General features: G+C 43.8%; 1 protein-coding gene across 6 annotated transcripts in view; it reads right to left on the reverse strand.

The window, feature by feature from the left end:
- MDGA2 (MAM domain containing glycosylphosphatidylinositol anchor 2) overlaps window positions 1–21,741 on the reverse strand; it is a 1,540,171-nt gene that overhangs the window by 330,393 nt on the left and 1,188,037 nt on the right. For all 6 annotated transcript variants that reach the window (XM_078659694.1, XM_078659693.1, XM_078659692.1 and 3 more), the window contains one exon: window positions 11,326–11,595. In XM_078659694.1, the coding sequence (XP_078515820.1) occupies window positions 11,326–11,595 (270 nt within the window). The remainder of the gene's footprint in view (window positions 1–11,325; window positions 11,596–21,741) is intronic.

The raw sequence follows: 21,741 nt of genomic DNA on the forward strand, positions 1-21,741 counted from the left end.
ATGCACGATAGTATGTAGTAGAATTAGAGTGCAGCACATTTTAAAAGTCATTGTGGGATAGAAAACAGCCTATAGACACCAATGTTTTTTAACAAAAGTACTCCAGTTGTGACTAGAGTAATAGAACTAGTAGAAAGTTCACTTTCAAATATTCTTCTACATCATAGAAAGCATCATGTTGTCTTTCCTATAATGTAGTAAAAATGAAGTCTGCTATTTATAAGGTTTAGAAGTAAAAAAGATTGTGGTTTTTGTACTAGGTTCTCTGGGACAGATGGGGTGTGATAGGTCACCTGTTCTCGACTGAACTGATTTTGATCAGTAATTAAACACATTGTAATGCATACATTTCTGATATCTTAAAATACAGTGTGTTGATCATTTCGATTTCAATGCCCTATGATGCCTACCTGTACCCAGGAAACTGCACCGCCCAGCACCAGATTTCTTGATGATTTATCATGCTACTTCCATTTAGAAAACTATGACCTCACAACAATTGGGTTGCACAAACGCTACAAAAACTGGAAATACATAATACAACTAAAGTTATCCTACCTATTTGAATAAGGAAGTGCTTTTTCGTGCATAGTTGTTTGCTTTGTCTTACATATCCCACAGCCAACTGAAGAAAAAGCGGGAAGGATCCCTCTGGCATTAAAACTAAATCTTGAGTGTTGCTGCTTGGATTTAGATCCTATCAAATCCAGCCTGTCACTGACCTGATACTGTGTGCATTGAGAATCACTAGCAAAGCCAAAGGGTCTGGTGTCATCCACCAGCTTTTTGGTAATTATTGTTTTTTTCTATCATGGATTTGGTGTTGAGTATTTCCCGATCTAAAATAAGAAAAATGTACTAAATATGCTGTAACTCATAGTGAAATCGGTCAGTGGCTGAAGTGGGGTGATGTGTTGCCGTTTTTTGATACATGCTTTAGTCGGTTGGAGAAAAATGTGAATGACTCAACCACAAACAAATTGATGACATGTGGCTGAAAACCGCTATATGCTACTATGTCATACACATAATTTTAGAAAATTCAAAAGGTTTTGGCTAACATCGACCTAAAAGAGTCAATCATTCTGCCGTCAACTGTCAACCTCCTGTCTTGAAAGAAAGAAAGGACGAAACAAAGAAACAAAGAAAGAAAGAAAGAGAAAGGAAGAAAGAAAGAAGGCAAGAAATAAGAAGACAAATGGAAAGAAAGAAGGCAAGAAGGAAGGCAAGATGGAAAGAAGGAAGGAAGGAAGGCCAGAACTAAGGGAGAAAAGAAAAATGAAAAGAAAGAAAGGAAGGAAGAAAGAAGGCAACATAGAAGGAAAGAAGGAAGGCAAGAAAGAATGAAAGAGAGAAGAACAGGGAGAGAAGGAAAGAAAGATAAAAGGATATGAAGACAGAAAGAAAGAAGGAAAGAAAGCAAGAAAGAAGGAATGAAAGAGAGTGAGAGATAGCAAAAGACAAAAAAGAGAGAAAGAAAGAAAGAAAGAAAGAAAGAAAGAAAGAAAGAAAGAAAGAGAAGAAGGACAAAAAGAAAGAAAGAAAAACTAAGGGAAACAGCAAGAATGAATGAAAGAAAGAAATAAGGAAAGTAGGAAATGGAAGGCAAGATTGAAAGCAAGACAGAAGGAACAAGGAAGGAAAGAGGGAAAGATAAAAGGAATGAAAGGAAGGACAGAAGGAATGAAGAAATGACAGAAAAAAGAAAGAAAGCAAGAGGGAAGGAATCAAATAATGAAAGGAAAAAGTAAGGCAAGAAAGAAGGAATACAATAAAAAAAGAAAGTAAGAATAAAGAAATGAAGGACTGAAGGTGTGAGTGAAAAAGGAAAGTTGGAATGAAATAAGAAAGGAAAGGAATGTAAAAATGAAAGAAAAAGTTAAAGAAGGAATGAATGAATGAAAAGAAGGAATGAAGAATGGAAAATAGGAAAGAGAAGGAAAGAGGAATGAAATATAGAAAGAAAGAAAACAAGAAAAGAAAAGAAAGAAAAAAAGAAGGAAGGCAAAAAAGTGCTGCAAATTCAAAACAACTAAGGCTGGTGTTCTTCCTGGGCAAGGTTCCTTAAAGACCCACTGGTAAAACTGAGTCCAGAATAAACATATTTTGAAGAATCGTCCACTTAAGAATTCACATGTATAATATAGAAGCTTTCCATAACTTGATGCAGAACAGTTTCAAATGGACGCAATCCGTTATGCTGTGAAATACAAGGAGTCAAACAATAAACAAAGGACACTCCAAAAGAATTTTTCAAAAACATTGGCAGGAGACAAGAGCTTATGAAGCATGGAATGTGTACTATTCTTACATCTGGTAAAGTGTCCTGATTTCACATCAGTCTTTAGGACAAAGGCAACATCAAAGTAATATTTGTTTTTAAAACGTATTCACAGAAGGAAACTAGCTTGCGTGGCAATGTGCTCCTTGTGAAAGAGCAAAATGCAGTCCCTCAAAGTGAAATTATCCTGCAGCTGAAATGTGCTGACCCCCGGCCCATGCTATATGCTATAGTAGGTGGAAGCAAAACATGAATATATATATTTTTTTTAATTTATTTTTTATTTTATTTATGTATTTATTTTTTTACATCCAAAGGTCTTGGCTAACGCCAGGCCTAAAATGTATAGATGGAAGTATGCTTCTGACTTTTAGTAAGGCAATTCAAGTCAAATTGCACAATGCCAGTACAGACCTTGGCTTACATTATAAAAACCGTGAACGGCTCATTTATTTTGCAGTCAGGAAGCATCGGCACAATTCTGTGGTGCTGACATTGCCTACATAACTGACCTTATTCGCAAACACAGCATATAATTGTCTGTGCTGCTTTGGAAATATAACACAAATAGAAAATAGATTTGGGCAAGCGACTTGTAATAGCTTCATTATAACAACTTTAGTCCCATAAATCTTGAAGACATACAAGGCAATCCTTTTAAAGTGCCATTATATAGTCCACAGACTCTTTATGGCCCCTGTGAGCCTGGGGGCTCGTGCTATGAATTTTATATAAGTTATGTTTAGCAATGTATACATGCGTAGAAGGGCTTATCATTTCCAGTAGAATGGAAACAGTAATCAAAGGCTTCGATGATGAAGGAGTCCCTATTAAGGCCTCATGCATCTTATGTAAGGTATGTTTCCTTTATCACTGCAGATAATACCACAAAGGATCCCCTGGGAGCATGGTTGTCCATTGTTTAACAGATCAGGAAAAAGGGCAAATCTTAGAGGCAGGCGTGCACGCAAGAGGCATTTATATCAGTGTTGTGGTCACTTTTTATAGCAAAGCAGTCTCACTGATGTGGAGGTCTTTTGCTGATGTGACTCTTTTTAAACTACATTGATCTATACATGTCTTGCGGAAATAAAGGGTTGTCGGCTGAATTGTATCACTTCATCAGCAGAGTCAGGACAAGTATTAGTAAGGACAGGTGTGTCGGTCTGGTATATGCAAACTAAAAATAAAGGCATGGTCAAACAGCTGGATATAGGTATATTTTCATGTAAGATGCTGCGGTGCGTATTTATGCGCATTTTCACTGTAAATAACTGGGAGGACATAGAATGTACCAGCTTCTTGCCTTACCATGCCAGGCCACTCTGTCCAAAGCACCTTACTCCTTCTTTAAATCCCTAAATAGTTTCTGCATCTTAGACACTAAATTGTGAGAGGAATTAACTAGTAGTTCTATCATCATTTCCTGCATTCTGACAACTACATACACTCACTTTCAGCATGATCCCAGGTGGCTCTTGTCAGGTCGGTGGTGACCTGGGGTCGCGCATGCATGAGGCGCGCTATGCAAGGACTCACGCGGACACTTGTCTCCGTCTTACGCGTGGTCCCGACCAACTCGGGGGCACGCCCACCTTTATTTTTATAACGTACGCGGCGTAGTACGCCGCCGCGTATGCGCACGTCTACGTGCGCTTAACAACTAGACCGCAACCGTGCGGTCCCAACATTACATTCCTTTCCACCTTTAATATAAACCAAAATATCAGCAGTAGCAAACGTGGCAATTGTATGGAGATCAAACAAGATAAACAAGAACCACGGCCATCCGGCCTGTTACCAGTCTCTAGTCTCTCCGAGTGTCATCAGCCCACTGCATAGTCAGCCATCTGGGAGTTGGGCGCAGGATTTCTCCTCAGTCCGTAGCCAGCTGCTTCCCCACGGAATAGCACTCTCCGGGGTGGTTCACTGCTGGGAGCTCCGGGGCTCCGGGGACTCTGGGAATTCCTAGGCGTAGCGGCATTGAGCGTCGCAGAGGCACGTGTCTCCTCTGCTGGGCTGTTATTCCATTCCTGGTCTACGCAGTCCGGCGGACTTTGGTTGCATTCCGGCCGAACGGGTGACTCTCCATTCCTCTCGGCGTCAGGCAGGTCATTCCTCGGGCTGACGGCTTTCTTAAAGAACGAGACGTTCCTGGTGACGGTTTCTCCTCCTCGTTGGGCAGTGATCATGGTTCCATTGCGGCCCGTGACAGTCCATGGTTGTGGTTCGAACGGGAGCCGGAACTTGCTCCCTGGATACCTGTCTCGGACATAGACCCAGTCGTTTTCCGCAATGGATGATTCTTTGGATTTACGCCGGAAGCTGGCGTAGTCATTAGATTTCTTCCTGTTGGACGCAGTCCTCCATGACTCTGCACTGGTGGGGTTCCAGGTGTGATGATTTGGGAGAGTGTCTCGGATTATGCGTCCCATCGTGGACGGACCGGGTGCTGCCTCCGTGGTGCGGTGTGGTGTCAGCCTGTATTCTCTGAGGAACGAGTAGATCCCTTTTTCCAGAGACGTTCCCTCCGCATGGGCAATTCGGATGGTTTTGTTTAACGTGCGCATAAACCTCTCTACTTCTCCGTTTGCTTGTGGCCACCTGGGTGTTATTTTCCTGTGTTGTATCCCCCACTCTGTTAGATACTCCGCGAACTCCTGGCTTTGGAAGGGGGGTCCGTTGTCATTTCTGACTCTCTCGAAGATGCCATGGGTTGCAATTGTCTTCTCGAACTTGGCGATCACTTCCTTTGCGGTGAGGGACGTTATTATTTCCACCTCTGGATATTTTGTGTAGTCATCCATAATGACCAGCATGTGTCTCCCATCTGGCAAGTGACGGAAATCAGCGCTCACATGTTCCCACGGCTTCTCCGGGCCAACCTCTGTGATGACCGGGGGTGGGCTCTCTGGAGGCCCCGCAGCTTGGCACCACTGGCACTCCTTGACGGCTCGTTCCACCTGTGAGTCCATGTCAGGAAACCACAGTTTTGCCCGAAGTCGGCTCTTTGTTTTCACCACTCCCTGGTGTCCTCGATGCGCAAGCGCAACGGCTTGTTGGGTGAGGGTTGAAGGCATTACGATTCTGGGTCCCCTTAGTATGCACCCTAGACTGTCCACTGATAGTTCATCTTTGACCCTCAAGAATGCTTCCAAGGCTGTTTTCGCTTGCGGTGTTCTCTTGCCTAGCGGTGCGTGGAGAGCTTTCCACTCATTCGTGCGTATGGCATTCGACACAAGCTGGGAAACCTCATCATTCCTGGTGGCTTCGATGATCATGTCCAGGCTCATGGGGAGTGGTCTGGACCTCTCAACCACTGCATTCACATATGACTCTGTATCCTCTGCCTCCTCTTTTTCTCCTGGGGTGGCCGCCCTTGGGTGTCGTGAGAGGAAATCCACTGGGTTGGAGGCTCCCGGTTTGAACTCTAGCAGATAGTCATATTCCTGCAGCTGCAGTATCCATTTTTCAATCCTGGGGGGTGGTTTGGAGACTGATCCCCGGAACAGTGGGATGAGGGGTTTGTGATCCGTCGAGACAGTGAATGGGTGTCCATATACATACATGTGAAAATGCCTGCACGCCCAGTGAATCGCTATGGCTTCCCGTTCTATTTGGGAATACCTCTGTTCTGTCTCCGTTAGAGACCGGCTTGCATATGCGATCGGCGTCCAGTCGTCTCCATTTTGACGTTGCGTGAGGACGGCCCCTAGGCCGAACGGACTGGCGTCGACGGCGATGTTGGTCTGTTTGGAGGGGTCAAAGTAGGAGAGTGTCTTCTCTGCTGATAGGGCCGCTTTGGTGTTGCGGAATGCTTCATCCTGTTCTTCGCCCCACTGCCAGGGTGTGGATGACTTCGTGAGCTCTCGGAGGGGTCGGGTGATGTTAGAGAGATCTGGGATGAAGCGACCACAGAAGTTAACCATCCCTAGAAAGCTCCGCACCTCAGAGATGTTGGTTGGGGCGGGAGCTGCCTGTACATCCTTGACCTTCTCTGGATCGGGAGCAATGCCTTTGTCCGAGAAGGTGTATCCAAAGAAACTGATGGTGTTGCGGAGGAATTGGCATTTTTCTCGGTGCAGGGTGAGGCCCGAGTCTTTGAGTCTCCGCAGAACCCCTCTCAGCCTCTGGTGGTGTTCTTCCACAGATTGGGCGTATATTAGCAGATCGTCGCTGACGTTCAGTACACCCGGGAGTCCGCTGAGCACCTCGCGTATAGTATTCTGGAAAACTTCCGCAGCACTTGATATGCCGAAGTTGAGGCGGCGATATCGCCGTAGGCCCACATGGGTGGAGAAGGTGGTGATGTACCTGGAGTCTGGGTGTAGGGGCAGCTGGTGGTAACCTGAGCGGAGATCCATTTTGTAAAACCATTTGGCGCCATTGAGTTCACTCAGGATGTCGTCGATGGTAGGTGTCAGATGACGCTCCCTCTTCACCGCTGCGTTGGGCAGGCGCATGTCCACGCATATGCGGACCTGCCCTGGCTGTTTAGGCTTTCTTGCTACCACGATCGGTGACACCCAGGGCGTGGGCCCGTCGACTTTCTCGATTATTCCCTGTTTCTCTAGACTTTCGAGTTCTTCTTCCACCTTCTTCCGGAGGTGGAATGCAATCCGCCGGTGTCTGAGGGCCACTGGTAGGATGGAAGGGTCTATGTGCAGCGATAACTCTTTTCCTTTGAGGCATCCGATGCCTCGGAACGTGTCTTCAAATTCTTCTAGAATGGCATCTAGTTCATCCTCTAGGACTGCCATGGCATAGAAGATAAGTTGCAGTTCTTCGGCTGTCCTCCCACTGAGTAGCATGCCGCTCCCTTCTTTCGTCACGTATATGGTGGAGGGGACTTTCTTGTCCTGATGGCAGATTTCAGTTTGGAAGCACCCGATGAGTGGTATTGGGGTTTTCTGTCCGTAGGCAAATACTCGGATCTTCGCCTTACATAGGGTTGGCTTGTCACGCAGTTGGTTGTACACATCTGCTGCCATCAATTCTATTGAGGCTCCCGTGTCTATGGTGGCTCTCACCTCTTGCTGGTTCACTCTTATCCGACACTTTGGGAGACGCTTCTTCTTCCTGGCCGGATGGTCGATGGCAAAGACATAGTGTATGGGGTAATCATGGACGTCGTCATCCATGTCCTCGCTCTCCGGGCTGTCCCTGATGGCGTGTGCTGCTTCCGGCTTTGGTTTGGATGATCTGCATACCGAGGCGAAGTGGTTCATCCGCCCGCATGCGCCTCATTTCTTGCCGTTTGCTGGGCAGTCTTTCGCTCTGTGAGGTGTACCTCCACAGTATCCACAGTCTTTCCGCCGTTCTTGTGGCTTCTTTCCTCCGAACGGCCGTTGTTTGGGTCGGACGACATTCACTTGTTCTGCTACGTTGACTTGTTCACTCTTTACCGGCCTTTGCAAGGCTGCCTCCATGTGCGACGCTCTCGCTCGTGATAGTTCCTTGGAGCGGCCCAGTTTCAGGATCTCGGCAAGGGGCTTACCATCTTCTTGGAGGATTTTGACCCTGAGGTCGGACGAGTAGCAGTTCTGAATTATTTGGCCACGTATCTCTTCTTGTTCATCCCTGAAACCACAAGTGCTGGCGAGCTCCCTTAGTCTCCCGTGGAAGGCATCAAGAGATTCATCAGCTTCCTGCCTGGCCTGGCGAAAGAGAAACCTCTCGTAGTCCCTGCTGGCCATGGGCTCGAAATAGGCGTTGAGTGCCTGCAGCAGGGTGTCATAGGAGTGTGGCGTGGCCTCCGTTAAGGTCTTGTAAATACGGTGAATGTCCTTACCACCTAGGTGGAGGAGGAGTGCTCGGCGCCGGTCCCTCGCCGTCCCTGCACCCTCAAAGTAGAAATTCAGCCTCTCCGTCCAGTCTTTCCATCTGGGCGCTAGAGATGCAGGCGCACCGTCGACCACAAAGGGCTCGATGGGGGGTATGGCCGTCATTGTGGCGCGGGTAGGGCAGCCCTCTCCTGGGGCACTCAGGGTCGTCGGCCTGGGCCGGTCTGGAGGTGTCCGCTGGATGGCCTGGGGAAGGCTCCCTCTCCCGGAATCCTCGCCACCCCCGTGTGGGGCGTGGCACCACCGGCAGGACTGGCGCCGACTGGCACGTGGCGCGGCCTAGTGACTCTGCGGGGACACCACCGTGCTTCACCCACCGTGCTCGTCGGGGACAGGAGATGCCAGGTGCACAAGCTGCAGGGTGCACAATGGAGCGAGAGTATTGCCACACCTCACCAGAGCCGAGGGCAGGGCCTCATCTGGGCCCGTCAGGGTCGCGTGCAGGAGCCGGGCCGGCTGGAGGCACCGGAGAGCAGGTCGGAGCTGCGAGGAGCACAGCGTGGGGTCAAACACCCCTCGTCGCCATTGTCAGGTCGGTGGTGACCTGGGGTCGCGCATGCATGAGGCGCGCTATGCAAGGACTCACGCGGACACTTGTCTCCGTCTTACGCGTGGTCCCGACCAACTCGGGGGCACGCCCACCTTTATTTTTATAATGTACGCGGCGTAGTACGCCGCCGCGTATGCGCACGTCTACGTGCGCTTAACAACTAGACCGCAACCGTGCGGTCCCAACATTACAGCTCTATGAATGTCCAAGGATCTATACTCTAGAACACTATGGAAGGTCTTTTATAAACATTTTCAACGAATTTGTAAAAGTTTGTGGGTAGGTAAAGATCCACATTTTATAATTCGAGATCCTCACTGGCCCATCATCCCCTGACATAGGTCTAGAAGACTTTATGACAGTGGTTCTATCAATAAAAAGCATTACCAAAATATAAGCACAACAGAAACAATATTCCAGACACAAACCGAGCCCCCCCTTCATCTGTGTAAACAATAGCACACCTGCAGGTGTGTACATTCCCTTGTACCCTCTCCTCAAAGTGCTTTCATGTTGCCCAATAGCAGCACGTAACACATTAGAAAATTACGAAGTTCTTTTAACCTTTGCAACAACTATGGGCCCAATGTAGGTAATAGTGAAATACCGAATTCTAAATACCGAATGTTACTGATTTGGTATTTAGAAATCGGTATTTCAGATGTAGGTAAAAATTAGGTAAAAAATACCGACTTCTTAATATTCGTTATTACCGAATCTGTAATTGAGATTCGGTAATAACGAATACCTACCGATTCATTCCTATGGGCTTGGAGGTCCATAGGAATGAATGTGAAGACATTCGGTATTACCAATTAGGTATTACCGAACGGGTAATACCGGGAGGTATTTCAAGGGTGCCAGGGTGTCCAAAGGACACACTGTTGCACCCCTGAAATGTGCATGTGTGCACATCTGGCACACATGCATGCCCTAAGGGCATGGATGTGTGCCAGCAAGCAAGAAAGTGCTTTTTTAAAGGAATTTGGTAATTACCACCAACTTGAAGTTGGTGGTAATTACCGATTCCTTAAGGCCCAAAAGCACTCTTCTATGTGCTTTCTACATTGCATTTAAGGAATCGGTATTACCGATTCCTTAAATGCAAGGCCAATTAGGAATCGGTATTTACCGATTCCTTATTACCGAATACTTCCCTACATCACGAATGCCTAAATACCGGCCGGTAAAGGTGAAATTTACAGAATTTCACTGTTACAGACCGATATTTGGGCCACCTACATCGGGCCCTATGTTTGCTCTGTTGTTGTTGGTAGAAGTTCCAAATTCAAGGTAAGAGTTAGTTGTCCAATTGTCCACCGTTGCCTTAAAGTATTTACAATCCTAAAAGGATTGTGTGAAGGAGGGGTATAAATACAGGCACTGCCTATATTAGGGCAACTAGGAAAATGGCAGATTTACTACATAAGTGGCAACATTTTGGCATTTCGAACTAATGCAAGAAATAGTATTATTAAGAGAAGAAAGTAAAAATGTGAAAGTCTGCAAGTAAAAAACTGCAAAACATTTCGACAATGGCAGGGGTCGGATTCACATACATTTATTAAAACTGGGAATTTTCCTGATAGTTTTGCTTTTGCATTTTGAGTCAATGCCTCGCTTTTTTTTAAACCACAGTGCTGCACACAAATATATTGAAGTCACAAATTCCCAAAATATTCCTCATGCCTCTTATTAACTCGTGAAGACTTTCCACCAAACCGAAATTCTGCACGAGTGAGGCGAGAGTACATGGACAGGTGCACGTGTCTTCTGGTCAATGTCTTTTGTCCATGAGGATTATATTTTCCTGGTAGAACCAACCCTTAGCCCCCACCTCAAATGCCTCATTTTAGGGGGGTCCTGCTTCCCAATCCTATCCTACAATGAGATTTATGTCCACTTCTGAAACAGCACCACGGCTGCTCCTAGATTTCCGTATTTGAACGAAAAAACCCTAATGCAATTCTTTTAGGAAGTAAAATCGACACTGAACAATAGCATAAGTGTTTTTACATTTATACAAAGGCCTGTTTGCATGTGTAAATCAATCTCACTCTCCGTGACTAACGGCACACGTGTACTGGACTTAACAGCAATGCCTTTTCAACGTAGATCATGAATACTTGGGCACTGGGGCATTCGTAATTCAACTACAAAGAGTGGAAAAGCCTTTGCAGACCACGGTTCATGCTTGTGACGAAGGAAGTGCTACACATGGTAGAACAGAAGCTCTGATTTACTATTAATATTTATGGCACATTTGTGTCCCTCTATTGGAACCGAAAGCAGAAACTCATTAACTTTTTAAAGCAGAATTTAATTTATCCATACTTCACTGCGCCTTTATCATCACAGTTTTGAATTTACATACATCAATACCATTTCTTCATTCGTAAATGTTAGCACGCCAATATTTTTCTGCCACTGGCACAAATACTAGCACCGACCAATCCTAGTCCTGAGAATTCTGATTCGAAATTGGCAGATTATGATCAGTAATTATCCACAAAACTGCATGCCTCAAACCTGTGGGATAGGTCCATAATAATATGGATTTTTTTTCAATTTCATATTGCAATGCATGCATTTCTGATATCTTGAAATACAGTTTGTTGATCATTTCAATTTCAATGCTCTTGGATGCCTACCTGTAACCAGGAAACTGCACCGCCCAGCACCAGCTTCGTTGATGATGCTACAGTTGTAGGTTCCATAGTTCTCCCTCGAAAGGATGTTTACGCTGAACTCTGTGGAATCCTGTGAGTCAAACTGTCCATTCTTCAGGAGCTTGGTACCCAACCTCCATTCATACATGAGGACCCGGTTAGGGTATGCTCTCAGGACCCTGCAGCTCATTGTAAGGCTTTGGCCCAAACCTTGGCGAATCTCCATGAAAGATGGCTCCACAGCCGGTGGATCTGTGGAAATTGCAACAAACAGAAGCAGTGTCTTAGACCACGTCATATAAACTTAAAACCTATATCCATCCTATATAAGGAAGTAAACTAAGCCAAATGCCAAAGGACTGTATTCATGCTTTTAATCCCAAGATGACAACACAGGGGTGACCACTTGTCCCATGAGTGAAAATGAATTAACGGTCTTAGATCTGTGTTTGGTTTTGTTCCTGTGGATGCTATCAAGACCCTTTAACCACCAAGATGACTACACAGGGTTGATCACTGGTCCCATGAGTGGAAATTAGGGACCTTAGAACACCGTTTGGTTTTTGTTGCTGTAGATACTATCATGGCACAAGAGACCAGTGGTAGCAGGAGTTGTGCCAGAAAGGGCAAGCAGGGGTAATTGGCAATCAAGTAATCAACAATCACTTTAAAATAGCTCATTGAAGTGATTAAGCTCCTGCTGCCGGGATCTGATTGTATAGCCATTTGGCTGCATGTGTGAATTCTGGCAGAAGGGGTAGTCTCTGGTCAAAACTTCTTTCTTAAGATGATGGAAACCCATACAGATTCACTGATTTTGGATTTTGTTCCATTATTTGACCTTGATTTGGTATTGAATAGATCTTTTTTGTTGAAATGTTGTAAGGATATAGAGGGCCTGAAACTAATCAAATCAAATGATATTGATCTAGTAACAATACTAGGAACAGGGTCTATGTCTTTTATTAGGGTAAGGTTCTATTCCAATCTGATAGCGAATCTTATTCTAAATAAAGCAGAAACTTTCCAGAGTCAGGGGATTGATGTGGTGCCCTTTACAGCTACATGTGTTAATAACCGCTATGAGAACGGCTATCATAGGGGCCTGGGTCAAGCCGGTTCTTCTCAGCCTTTCAAAGACTTAAAGATTCGTGTCTTAAAAACGAAAAGGCTAGTTTCACATGTTATCCCCGCTCCAATAACAATAAATAGGGGTATAACTGAGAATGAACAGCAATGGAACTGGTTACCTGGTGCCTTGTCGTCCAAGGTGACAGACAACCCAAAACAGTTTTCTCACCTTTAGCAGCTCCTTCACTGTTATTTCCTGGAATGCCGCCGGCATTAACAATAACCCTGAAAAACTATTGTATCTCTCTTCCTTGAATGCCAGTGTAATTTGCATCCAGGAAACATGGTGTATTGATAAATTGAATGTAGGGAGAGATTACTTTGTATTGGAGGCGGCAGCAACCCCTTCTAGTAGGGGACATGCAAAAGGGGGAATCGCGTGCCTATTAACCAATAGAGTAAAGTGGAGTTTTTCCCACTATGTAGACGCCAGTAAGCTATTTCAGGTAGTGACTCTCTCCAATCTGGATAATATGGGAGAAAGACACCCCTTTGTGATAATAAACGCCTATATACCGCCAGACGATCATTTTAATACTGTATTGAAACAAGTTTTCACTTTTATTAGACAAATTAAGGAGACAGTTCCTTCCTCCAATTTTTTGTTAGTTGGTGATTTAAAATGCAAAGTTTCCAATTACAGTCTGGAGCTCTACAGAAATAAAGCAAAAGAGGAGGCTCTGTTGATCCCCCAAGCCCTTTTTCCAGTTAATATAAAAACAAATAAACGGGGTAAATTACTGTTGGAGGAATTGTACACCACGGAGGGGCTCATAGCCAATGGTAGGCTTCCGTCCGATGTCCCCCCAAACTATACACATAGTTCCCCCAACAGTAAATCAATTCTGGACTATATAATTGTTGATCACTGTATTTTCTCTCTTTTAAGGGATTTGGTTGTTGTAGAAACAACCCTCAGTGATCATAATGTTATTATGTTAACTCTTCTAGTAGATCCCCCTAACTCTGACCCTTGGTCGCTTAACGGTGACGTGGTCACTTTTCAAAAAACAGGAAGATGTTTCTGGGATTTTAAAGCTATGAAGGCTTTGGAGCCTATCCTTGAAAAAACTCTATCCAACCTAAATAATTGGCAGGGGTCGGAACTGTCCTCTTTCGAGGTTTTTATGAAGGAGATTATCTCTGCTGTAAAAAAATCCAATTTAATCAGGAAAAAAAATATCCTCCCTAAAGTAGTTGTCTCCCTTAATAAGGAAATAAACAAATTGGTGAGGGAACAATATATATGTGGAGCAGCAGAAAGATCTCAGAAAATATCTCTCCTCAAAAGAAGGAGAAGGAGGATAAAGAAAAAAATGAAAAAAGAAAAAGAGGATTTGTTATGGATTGGTTTGCGGGAAGCCGCTGTTCAAGGGAACTCTAGACAGTTTTGGACTCTCATTGGGGAGGGTTGTGGCTCAAGAGTGCGTCCCCTTCCAATCCCTATTTCAGAACAAACCTGGGTCAACTATATTCTAAGTTTGTATGCCAAGAATGACCTGCAAGTGGAACTTAGGGGAATTGGGGAAGAAACTAATTCTACAATTGAATCCCCTTCAGAATTATCCATAGAATCGGCCATTAGGGATATGCGTCCATCAGGTGCTATGGGCCCGGATGAACTCCCGATATCAGTCCTGAAACAAGATCCAGTATCCTGGAGTAAAATTTTATTCCCTCTATTCAGGATCTGTTACATTAAAAAATCTATTCCATCCTCTTGGAAGGGGAGCATTTTGGTCCCCATGTTTAAAAAGGGCGATAGAAACCTACCCAATAACTATCGTCAAATAGCCCTCTTAGACGCAATTGGGAAGGTTTTCTCTAAATGCCTATTGTCCCTAATTAGCGATTGGGTGGTTCTAAAACAAATTTTACCACTAGAACAAGTAGGCTTTCGTAAAGGGCATGGAACCCTGGATAATCTTTCCGCCCTTCAGAATATTACTGATAAATACATAAGGGTACGTGGCGGAAGAGTGTACGTGGCCTTTATAGACTTCTCCACAGCATTCGATAAGGTTGATCGCCCGCTGCTGTGGAGAAAGCTATCCGCTTTGGGAATGCCACCTCAATTGCTAGATATTATCCAGGCATTACATACAGACACTTGGTGTCAGGTTTTGCAAGGAGGTGATATGGGACTATCTAAGATTATCCCTTCAGTTAATGGCCTCAAGCAAGGTTGTCTCCTTGCCCCACTGCTTTTTTCATTATATATTGCAGATTTACCTGCCTCTCTTTCTTCCTGTGATGGTATAGCTCCAGTCTTGGGCGGAAAGCACATCTCATGTCTGTTATATGCGGATGATATTTTAATAATGGATCTTATGCCTAAAGGTCTCGCTAAACGCCTCCATGCCCTACATCAGTATGCAGAAACTCATTACTTAAAAATTAATGCATCTAAGAGTAAAATTATGTGCATCTCAGGCCGGAAAAAACATACGTTTGCGAACTTTATCTGGTCTGTGGGAGGTGATAAACTTGAGGTGGTAAAGAGCTATGTTTTCCTAGGAAAATTAATCTCAGACACCTGAAGTGATAAACCCCATACCGATAATAACGCCCGGAAAGCCTTATCCCAAGGGAGAAGCTTAAGTGCATTATACTCGGCAATGGGAAGAAGGCATTTTTCATATTTATTGGAGGTCTTCAGGGCAAAAGTTTCCTCTACACTTTTGTATGGATTAGAATTAATCGATATAAAGCATTGGGATTTTTTAAATAAGGTTGAGGGAAAACTGTTAAGAAGCGTAATTTCCATTAGCTCCGCCTGCTCAGTGGCCGCTTGCAGACTTGAGTTTGGCCTGCGCAGCAGTTGGGTGCAGGGCCTGGCAGCTGTAGTACGTTGGGTCGCAAGCATAGCCAGAGGAGAAGAGGGGACTATGAGATTCCTCTTAAAGGCAGAATTATTGGGAAGTTTAAGAGAACATTTCTTAATTGTCAATAATTTTAGAAAGGCTGTATCGCTTCTGCAGTTGGAAGAGAGTACTCTCTTTTCCTTATCCGCATCCCAATTAAAGACTGTCTTGAAAGAGGCCTCCTGGGACCTTAGCTATAGACTAGACAGTGCCTCAATCCTTGCTAGGAAAGGTGTTAATCCCCTTACAGACTCATTTGCAAGAAAATTTGTGCAACCTTACGTTACTTGGAATTTGCCCCATGGGGTCCGGAGATTCTGGTTACTCTTGAGACAGGACTTGTTACCTCTAAATAATCTATTGTTCAAATGGTATGGAGTCCCTGCAATTTGTAATTTTTGTCAACTGTCCACTCAAGATCGAATGCATGTACTCTTTATATGCCCAGTGTTGCATCCATATCGTTGTAAATGGTTAAGGCAAATCTGTTTGCAAATGGGTATCTTAAATGTTAACTCTTTTATGTTTGCCTTATATAACCCCCCAAATGAGAGATTTTGTTTTAATATTTTTAATTTTTTTTAATGCTTTTTAGATATTTACTGAAGGATGGCATATGTATCTATGAGCTACTTTGTATTGCAGTAATTGTTATAATTTGTTTTTCTCTTTTTTTTTTTGTAATGAATGGAGTTTGTATTATGTGTTTTCTTTATGTGGACCTCTACGGAGTTCCAAAACATAATAAAGATTGAAACTTGAATTCTGTTGTGGTTAAGTCAACCTTTTGTTCTCCTGATGGCGAAATGAGCTTTATTAGAGATGGTTAATGATAATTGAGAGCACATCAAAATGAAAAGATACAGTAACACGCACTATTTCGACAGACTGGGACAAATGCATTATTTAGAGGTATTCTATTTTTGTTACTTGTTTAAAAATTACATGAAAGCAGGTACCGAACAAAGGGTGCATATATTTGAAATAAAACTGTACTTCTATTCATTCAATACAAATAGATGCGGATAGCATATTTGCTTGGATTATGAGACGTAGTGAGATATCAAAAATAAACATAAATAGAGGATATAGTAAAATATGAATTAGACGGCTATTAAGGTATCATCAGAGGGCATGTCACAAAAGCTAGTATACGCAAGCCAACATTGTTTTTTGCCCAATAAGTTGCACTACACTGTGAAATAAAGCACCCATTGTGGAGAATTAGGTACAACTGATGTGTTTGAAAGAAAGAAGAATGTTTTCAAAACTCTGCGTCTTGACTGAAATGAACTTCATTGAAGACTGACATCACGGTATTCGATATCATATCAAAAGGTATTACTAATAAGCGGCTGGCACGTAGTTAATTATTGCAGTTAAATGCCTCTAATAAGTTTCTGAAAAATTGCAAAAACACTTGGCAAAAAAATAAGATTGATTAACAAAATCTAATATTGCTCAAAGAAATATTTCCTATGCACCCAAAATCACTAATGTATGATAGTACTGAATTAGATAAGGAACCTAACCCAGCCACAAACTATGAGGACAGTGAGTTTATCTGTATTTAGGAATTAAATACAGTTTGATATTATTATTACAGAGATATAAATGCAATGCAGATTTGTTGGCAGTCTGTTGCTTCGAGTCCACGTTTTGCAAAATATGTTTTCACATGTGACCCTCTGGACATATTCATGATGTGTTAAGCTGTGAACCCCTGTAAAATACCCATTTCAGATAGCCACAGGGCAAGCAGGGGTTATTGGGCCCAGCTTTTGGGGTTGTAGACCCAGCCAGCTTGGGAAGAGAAAGCAGCCATGGCAATTCCACTCGACGGCGGTGGGAAGGATGTGGCAATGAGATGCTCTAGTTGCGAGCACCACTGTTGCTTTCATTTTTTTACCGGGGGGCGATATTGCAGCACTGTTGCAAAACTGGACCCCAGTGACAAAACTGGCCCCCATGGCTGCAAAACCGGCCTCCACTACTCCGGCCCATCAGGGAAACGCCCAGTGCCTGCTACGGCCAGCCTTCCCTGGTTGTGGCCATTTAATCCTGCTGTCCTTGGCTTGGCTCACTCTAGGCCCTGAGTAATTGCACCAAGTGCTACCTGGAAGAAATTGGGCTATTGGTTAAGTGGGGCTGGATGCCCCACTCAGACAAAAATCTAAATCCCTGTCATGGAGAACCACAAAAGTCACACAAATAACTTGTTCTTAACCCTCTTATAGCTTGGCACAAAGCAGTAACAAAGAGGCACTGTGTTACGTATTTATGCAGCACACAAACAGTAATAAAGTGAAAAAAACAACACAAGAAAAATCCCACTCTAATCTAGAAAAATACAGCAAAACTTAATAAGATTTAATTTAGGTTTTTAGCAAAAAATAGTGCCTTAAAAAACAAAGCACCAACCACAGGCATGTAGTCACGCGAGATAGGGTCAAAAATAATGGGGGACTGCAATTGAGCACAGTTCGGATACACTAGGTGGATTGGGCCTGGCCTTGGCTTACTTTAGGACTTAGAAGAATTTTCAAGAAAAGTCTCTGAGAGGGTAAGGTTCAGTGGGGCAAGTCAGCCCGTAGTGTCCTAGGAGGAGCTGCTGGATGAAGTTGCGATGAAGATTTTAACGTTTGGACTTGTCACTTTTTTTAGAAGTCAAAAACTCTATTGGAACTAAACTGCAGGCCAGAAGCCCTTCCTAAGGGGTCCTGCTGAACTAGATTTACTATGAAGAAGATCTGAGCAGGAATCAGGATGACTGGTGATGCAGTTCCAGTCTCCTGTAGGTTTTCAGTCCACTTTTCAGGGAACAATTTCCTACGTTACATGTTTCAGGTTTTGATTGTTTGGCATCCTTAGCACCACTTCCAAGAGTCCAGGGCCCGTTTGGCTCCACTTGGAGGGCAGGGCTCACTTTAGGCAGCATCCTGGTGCCGGGTTCAAGGTTGTTGGAGCTTGTTGTGTCCTTATAGCTCAGAACAGGAGGCTAGCCAACTAGCCCTTGGAGCCACTCATGCCACGAGAGGTGGTGAGCACTAATATAAGTGTGGCACTTATATAAGTGTGACACTTAGAAAGTGGCGCGTCTGCTCCGACACCAGTATACAGCAGAAAATGGCACTCCTGCTTGATGTCAGTGAATGCTGTTTTTTTACAAATATTCACTGACACCGAGTGTGAGTGCCATTTTCCTGTGTATACTATTTCGTTTTGTATATATATATATATATATATATATATATATATATCACAGCTCCAAAGTCCTGGTAATACCCAGCCGGGTCACAGGAAAATTAAGCGCTCTCGAGCACGGCAGTGTTCTTTAGCAGGGCGGTTTATTTGAAAAACAGACGCGTTTCGGGAGAGCCCTCCCTTTCTCAATGTTTACATCTGAAACACAGTGCGCAGCGCCATTATCAATGTTTGCGAAGTGGATGAAAACAAACAAAGGACTGATTCTTACATGCAGTACTGGGCGCCATCTTAGAGTGTATACTTTCAATACGATTCACATTGAATTGCTAACAAGTTTGCAACACCTAAATACTGCCATGTATCGGCAAGATTGATATCTTATTAAAAAAACCATGTATTGTACTTAATCCTAATACATTTTATGGCTAAGACAGCAATACATTGTTGAGAAATACTCAAATACCGATAAAAACACAAAACTCTAATGTGGTCAAGTCGGACAGGATCTAGCCGTGGATCGGCAATTGCAGCCCAATAGGACTGCCACAACTTCGGTGTAGTCAAAAACTGAAGCAATTCATCTAGCTAAATGTTGCTAGTAATATATATATGTGATGAAGGCCGGTTTCCCCGGCCGAAACGTGTTATGACATAACTGAGAGAGAAACAAATAAAGACTATTCGCACCAGCAACAAGGAGCTCGTGTAATCTTTATCGCCATACGGAGGTTAAGGATTGGTCTTTGGTTAGAAAATATATATATATATATATTTATATATATATATATATATATATATATATATATATATATATATATATATATATATATATATATATATATATATATATATATATATTACCTACTGGCGGTCGCCAGTAGGTAGTTATAGTTAGGATTGATTTCCATAGGGAAATCGCAACATTCTATTTGGAATAACTTTGGCGCCGGTTGAGGAATCGGCCTGAATTTTTCAGCAACTTTGCCTCGCGGCGCTCCGCTCCTTCTGTGAAAGTTTGGGGGGGATTCGTCAAGTGGCGGCCGAGATAAAAGGGGGTCCCAAAACGTGTTTTCCCCATGTTAATTTCCATAGGGCGGTCGGTCGCACTTTTAGCTCAAACGGCTGAATGGATTTTCACCAAACTTGGCAAAATTGTAGGGACTGGTAGCCCGATGTGCCTTTGCTATGTCTCAAGATATGTGCTCCAGAGGATTTTGAGTAATTTAGGTTCAAAGAAATTTATATATCTGTAAGCGCGCCCCGGTACGCGCACCGGGGAGCGCTCCGGACGCGCCACGCGACTTGCGTACGGAAAGCTGATTGGCTCTCGGGTGTCTGTAAACATTCGAAACAGTCCGCAGCGGCCGCCATCTTGGCGAAAAACAAAGGGGGAAATGACCAAAAGGGGGCAGGGTACACCCCCCCTGACCCCCTAGGTTAGATGTGGGGGCCAAATTTTACTTTTTTTTTATTTTCGCGGGGGGGAGCGCCCGGTACGCGCACCGGGGAGCGTACCAGGGAGCGTACTTTGGTGAAAAATAGTGAGAATAGTAGTGTAAAATAATCATTTTGAGTGATTAGAGGTAGGGTAGCTCTGAAAAGAGCTTTTGGGTTCTGTGGCTGATTTAGCTACCTACAAGTACGTCCCACACACACCCACACGCACACAACCCCACACCCCCACACCCACACACTCCCCACACAGACCTCACACACGCACACCTCCACCCACACCCAAACACCCCACAGCCCCACACCAACACCTTACACATCCACACCCACACCCACACATCCAACACACCTACACTCACATACACACCTCACCCCCCAACACACATACACACACACAGATACCTCACAGACACACCCCACACATCCCACACACACACCTCCCCCCCCCCCACACACACACACCTCCCAGACACACCCACATATCCCACACATACACACATATCCTACACACATACCCCTCACACCCACACACCTCCCACACACACCTCACACACCCACACCTCCACCTACACTCAAACACCCCACACACCCACACCCACACACACACCTTACACACCCACACCCCCACCAACACCCACATACCCCATACACCTACATACACCTATACACCTCACCCCCCAGACACATACACACACACCTCACACCTCACAGACACACCCCACCATCCCCCACCCCCCCCCACACATGGGGAAAACTCAGTGAAACAGTAAAATGATAATTTAAAGTGCTTAGAGGTAGGATAGTCATTTTACTTTTCTCACTTTCATCCAATTACACCTTCTGTATTTTTTACTATGTAATAAACAATCCCTCTGTGGTCATCTTGTAGCTCTTTTTCTCTTAACATAACTCTCTTTGTGTCCTTCCCTCATGCTAACTATATTGCTTCATTAAATCTTTTTTTTTCTTTTTTTGGGGGTCGCGCCCCGGTACGCGTACCCTAAGGACAAAAAATTGACAGAGATCCTTTAAAAATATAGGTTTAATTTTATAAATGTGAGGTAGTTCTGAAAAGAACTTTTTTTTTATTGTTTTTGTTGTTTTATATTTTTTTTATTATTTTACTGAACATTTTTTTTGTATTTTTGAACAATTTTATATTTTGTTGTGTTTTTTAAGGGAACAAACAAAAAACAGGGAAGTGGAAATGGCTCAACAGGAGCAAAAAAAAAAAAAGAATTAGTGCTTCCTTTTCTTGTTGCATTGGTGGTTGTCCACAGCATAATTTATTAAGGTGACACTAAGTTCACCATAACATAATGTTTTGCCACAGAAAATGCAAACATGTTTTATGGTGCCAAATTTTGGTTGTATATTTGGCACAATTTGGCGTGCTTCAGGACCAGAATGTGAGTTTTTAGTAGAGGAGGTGCTGGCCAGAGGGGGTAGGTTGTTCTGAAGTTCCTGTAGTTCAGCGTGGGCTAAGTTATTTGGATGAAACCTCTCCATGTGGCGGATCATGGTAAAATTATCAAATGAATATTTCTTTAGGGGATTGCCCCTGGAGAGGACTGAGCCACAAATTAGACAGGTGACTTTGGGGGCGTTCACCTTTTTTTGGCCTTCAGGGATGGAAAAGAATTGCCAAACATAGTGCACTTTAACGTGCCTTTGCCTTGGTTGTTCAGGCAGGAAGTGCCTTGATTGTTGCTCCTCCTCCTCTTCTTCCTCTTCTTCTTCTTCT

Source organism: Lissotriton helveticus, chromosome 9 (assembly GCF_964261635.1).
Source record: "Lissotriton helveticus chromosome 9, aLisHel1.1, whole genome shotgun sequence".
In the NCBI taxonomy this organism is placed as follows: domain Eukaryota; kingdom Metazoa; phylum Chordata; class Amphibia; order Caudata; family Salamandridae; genus Lissotriton; species Lissotriton helveticus.